Source organism: Primulina eburnea, chromosome 4, assembly GCF_022965805.1.
Source record: "Primulina eburnea isolate SZY01 chromosome 4, ASM2296580v1, whole genome shotgun sequence".
Taxonomy (NCBI): domain Eukaryota; kingdom Viridiplantae; phylum Streptophyta; class Magnoliopsida; order Lamiales; family Gesneriaceae; genus Primulina; species Primulina eburnea.
The window spans coordinates 31,299,479-31,304,547 of record NC_133104.1 but is presented as its reverse complement, the minus strand read 5'-3'; the positions used below and the strand labels follow the sequence as shown (position 1 = coordinate 31,304,547).

At 36.5% G+C, this 5,069-nt stretch overlaps 1 protein-coding gene across 2 annotated transcripts; it reads right to left on the bottom strand.

Annotated features, from left to right (window-relative positions):
- Window positions 1-397: 397 nt before the first annotated feature.
- LOC140830953 (elongation factor 1-alpha-like) lies at window positions 398-3,068 on the bottom strand. 2 transcript variants are annotated; one of them, XM_073194547.1, is made up of 3 exons: window positions 2,946-3,068; window positions 1,800-2,282; window positions 398-1,692 (listed from the first exon to the last, which is right to left on the bottom strand). In XM_073194547.1, exons 2-3 carry the CDS (start codon window positions 2,259-2,261, stop codon window positions 805-807), a joined length of 1,350 nt encoding a protein of 449 aa, XP_073050648.1. In that variant the 5' UTR covers window positions 2,262-2,282; window positions 2,946-3,068; the 3' UTR covers window positions 398-804. The 2 variants fall into 2 exon arrangements, with proteins under 2 accessions (XP_073050648.1, XP_073050649.1); XM_073194548.1 differs by having other exon boundaries at window positions 2,950-3,068.
- Window positions 3,069-5,069: the final 2,001 nt, after the last annotated feature.

The following is a 5,069-nucleotide window of genomic DNA, read 5'->3' as shown; positions in this document are numbered from 1 at the left end:
AAACAAAGATAAAATTATAACTTTAAATAAAAAATATAATTTTGATTTTGAAATAATTAAAAAAAATGCTAATTTTTTTAAAAATTAGTATTTTTATTTTTTAATAGTGATATGGACTAAATGTCCATAGCACCAGAGGATCTTGATCCAGAGAAACTCCGCCAAAAGTTTTAATACTTTATTTTACAAGAAAACATTTATTTTTATAATATTAGCTAGACGTGCCAACTATTACCATTTACCATGGACCACTTAATCTTCAATTTTGAACAAAATTTCAATCTTTTCCACGGTTCACTGCTAATTATATTCTTAATTATCACTCAATCAGCGAGTTCAAATGGATTCATTTCAACCCAACCCATACACAGCCATAAATCCACTCGGGGGAAGGAAATATTGAAAATAAGATCTCGTAATTTCAAGAACACACGGCATAAAACAGTAATAGTGACGGTGACAGAACAAATACTCTAAACCAAGACACTCATATCTCCATACGAGTATATGTCAGGTAAAACATTCAAATGCCTAAAAACGAAGTACTTGAAAGCTCAATACTCAATCCAAGATCAAAATCACAACTCCCGAACTCTGGTGTGGTTCAAAACTTGAATCCCCATCCATTAAGCAATCTGGTCGAAAATGAAATTGCTTGATAATCTCACCATCCTCGTGAAGGAGTGGTTCAAATACGAGGCAAAAGCATGTGAACAAAGACAACACTAAAAGTTTGTCAGAAAACAGAGAAATTGAGACAAACGCATTCAATCGCCCACAATAATGACGATCTTTCCGACTGTTTCACTTGGCACCTTTCTTGGCAGCAGCCTTGGTCACCTTGGCACCAGTAGGATCTTTCTTCTCAACACTCTTGATCACACCAACGGCAACAGTTTGACGCATATCACGCACAGCGAAACGACCAAGGGGTGGGTACTCTGAGAAGGTCTCGACAACCATCGGCTTGGTGGGAATCATCTTTACGAGTCCAGCATCACCGTTCTTCAAGAATTTGGGCTCCTTCTCTAGCTCCTTGCCAGATCTCCTGTCGATCTTGGTCACAAGTTCCGCAAACTTGACAGCAATGTGGGAGGTGTGACAGTCTAGCACTGGGGCGTATCCGTTACCAATCTGGCCAGGGTGGTTCATGATAATGACCTGGGAGATGAAGTTGGCAGCTTCCTTGGCGGGATCATCCTTGGAGTTGGAAGCTACGAAGCCACGCTTTAGATCCTTGACTGCAACATTTTTGACGTTGAACCCGACATTGTCACCTGGAAGAGCCTCAGGCATGGATTCATGGTGCATCTCAACAGACTTAACTTCAGTGGTCAGACCGGTGGGACCAAATGTGACAACCATTCCAGGCTTGATGACACCTGTCTCAACTCGACCAACTGGGACAGTACCAATACCACCGATCTTGTAAACATCCTGAAGTGGTAGACGAAGCGGCTTGTCTGACGGCCTCTTGGGTTCTTGGATCATGTCGAGGGCTTCCAGGAGGGTTGGGCCCTTGTACCACTCGAGATTCGTGGATCGCTCAATCATGTTGTCTCCCTCAAAACCAGAAATTGGAACAAATGGGATTTTTTCAGGATTGTATCCAACCTTTTTAAGGTAGGAAGAAACTTCCTTCACAATTTCGTCATACCTAGCCTTGGAGTACTTGGGTGTGGTGGCATCCATCTGCTCATATAAATATATAACATCATTATGTTAAATCTTCCAGGATTCAAACAAAAGTGATACTTAACCACAAAACTTAGTGAATTAAGATGATGAACATTTCTCACCTTGTTGCAGCAACAAATCATCTGCTTGACACCTAGAGTAAAAGCAAGCAATGCATGCTCACGGGTCTGACCATCCTTGGAAATACCAGCTTCAAAACCACCAGTGGTAGAATCAATGATGAGGACAGCACAATCCGCCTGCGAGGTGCCAGTAATCATGTTCTTGATAAAGTCACGGTGTCCAGGAGCATCAATCACAGTGCAGTAGTACTTCGTGGTCTCAAACTTCCACAAGGCAATATCGATGGTGATACCACGTTCACGTTCAGCCTTAAGCTTGTCCAGCACCCAGGCATACTTGAATGACCTCTTGTTCATCTCAGCTGCCTCCTTCTCAAACCTTTCAATGACTCGCTTGTCAATACCTCCAAGCTTGTAGATCAAGTGACCTGTGGTGGTAGACTTCCCAGAGTCGACATGGCCAATGACCACAATGCTAATGTGAATCTTTTCCTTACCCATGTGATTAGCTTAATAATCAAACTGCAACGAGAAAAAAACTTTTTAAGACCACTGTACATGTACAATATAATGGCATTTTTCTTACATCAATCATAAATATCAAACATCCTAAAACACAAATGCTACCAAGTCTTAACAGTTAGAAACTGTCTTTCAACCAGACTACAAATAGCAGCATCCAGCAATCATCATAAAACAAAATTTCTACAACTAAAAGTACAAAGAAAAAATAACTTGACTATCACGAAACAAATATTAACTCTTGAATCCATCCACATTTAAAGGATAAAATTTGAAGCGAAAACCTTTCAGATCTCAAAGGACGGTTCAATACATAGAGAAGCTGTAGACAATAAACAGCAAGGAATTTCCATGAATATCTTAAACCAAACTATTTAAGATTCATAATCGAACACATGAAATTAAACAATCATTTCAATTTGTCTAATATTGTAACAAAAAAGCCTCCAAAATCAGATTCGCGTCAAAAATATATTAGATCCGTAAAAAGTATAGGAATTAAATAACTCTCAGAACATAATCAGATATATTATATATTATCAATTTAACCAAACAGCAAGCTATAATTCACCAAAAAAAAGTCTAACTTTTTTTATAAATCCAAAGAACATAATCAGATATAGACAAATCTCTACGAAACCAAGAATATAAGGATAGAGTTACCTACGAGAAAAGCTTGAGATCCCTCGCTCGCCTCAGGCTGCAAGGAGAGAGTTCGAGTGTATGAATAGGAGGAAGGGAGAGAGAAGTTGGGGCATATAAATGATGAACTCCATTAGGGTTTTGACGTGGACCGTTCGATCAAATAGATAATCGACGATGTGAACTCCATTAGGGTTTTGATGTGGGCTGTTCGATCAAATAGGTAATCGACGGTTATTAACTGGGGACCTTTTCTTAAAAGAGCGAGAGAAAACATCATTAGGCCCACGTTATAAAAATATTTTATATTATATAACATATCTATATATAGTCATGCATGGTTATCGGTTCCACCGGATCGGTTTCGGACCGGTTCCTACCGGTTCTAGGTCTGGTGAGTTCGGAACCGGTCCGAACCGGTTAGGAACCGATTCCAGTTCTAAGTTGAAAAACTTGGAACCAATCCAAACCAAGATCAGTTCGGCTTTTAATAAACCGGTTCCGGTTCGGTTTAAACTGGTTCCGAACTCTAATTTATTATATTTTACTATATAAATAAAATTAATAATATTAATGAACAATTTTTTATTTAGTATTTTGATTGCTAATAACTGTGATTACATAAAAAAAATTTAACAGAATAACTTAAACATTTATTTTTACAATTGAACATCTAAAATTCACCACGATTTATTAAAATATATTTGGAATATTCTGGATCTTCGTCGGAACTTGAGCTTTGGAATTCGTCGATCGCGTCAGAGGTCCTATTCTTTTTTTCTGCTGCAAACCAATCTTGTAGGCACGTTAGCATGGAAAGTGTTTCTGGCTTTAAATTAGTTCTTTGGTGACCAATGATCCTTCCACATACTGAAAATGCTGATTCGGAAGTAACACTTGAACTTTGAATGGGTAGGACATCTCTTGCAGTTGTAGATAACACCGGACAAAGTTTAGAATTTACTTTCCACCAATCAAGAACATCGAAATTATCCGTAGTCTCAATATATTGACTTAGATAAATTTGGATCTCATTATAATTGGTTGTTGTCACCGATTTTCCTTTGAAATTTTTTCGTTTCAAACTTTGAAAGAAGTTCAGTGCTCCAATTTTGCTCTTATGTGTCGGCATCTCCTCCGGCTGTGCACTCGGTTCATCACATTGTTCACTAGCATACAAATCAAACAATTCTTGGAGAGAATGCATGATTGATTTATTTTGATCGTCAACATTCTTCCCAAGAAATTTAGCATAATCAAAAAACACGTCTAATCCTCCTTGATTTTGAGTAGGATCAAGTAATGTTGCTAAACAATGCACAATTGGGATAGTTTTCCAATATTTAAAAATTTTTTTTTCCATATTTGAAACAAAATCACGCATAACAGAATCATCGCGATATTCAATAAATTTATAAAACATATTGAAAAGCAAAGGTAGAAACATGGTTGAAGTAGGGTAGTTAATGCCTGAAAATTTTTCGGTTGCTTCTTTAAAAATTTCTAACAAAGAAACACATTTACTCAAAATATTCCAATCATCGTCACTTAGCATTAAAGATTGTGTTGTAATATTATTATAATATGGAGTAACTAAATTTTGAAAACGTAATAAAGTATGAAGCAAGTGATATAAAAAATTCCATCTAGTTTCAATATGAAGAGGAAATTTTTTAAATTTAATTCCGGTTGATTCGACTAGTGTTTCTCAGTCACGTCCATATCTTTTTTCAAGTAATAATTTCCCACATAATTTGAATTTTTCTATTACAGTGGACATTTGTTCATCACAGGCACATTTAACACATAAGTTGATAATATGACACACACATCTAACATGAAGCAAATCACCTTCTAAAATTGGTTTTAGTGAATCTTTAAGATATTTAATTGCAAGAGTATTGGCACTCGCATTATCTAACGTTATCGACATTATTTTATTTTGTATGCCATAAATCTTAACAACATTTAAAACATATCTAGCTATAGTGTATGCGTTGTGAGACGATTCTAAATGATCTAGCGCTAAAATTCTTTTTTGCATAGTCCAAGTTTCGTCAATCCAATGAGATGTAACAACAAAATATGATTCATATTTTAAATTAGTCCAAATATCAGTTGTTAAACTAACTCTACAAAAAATAT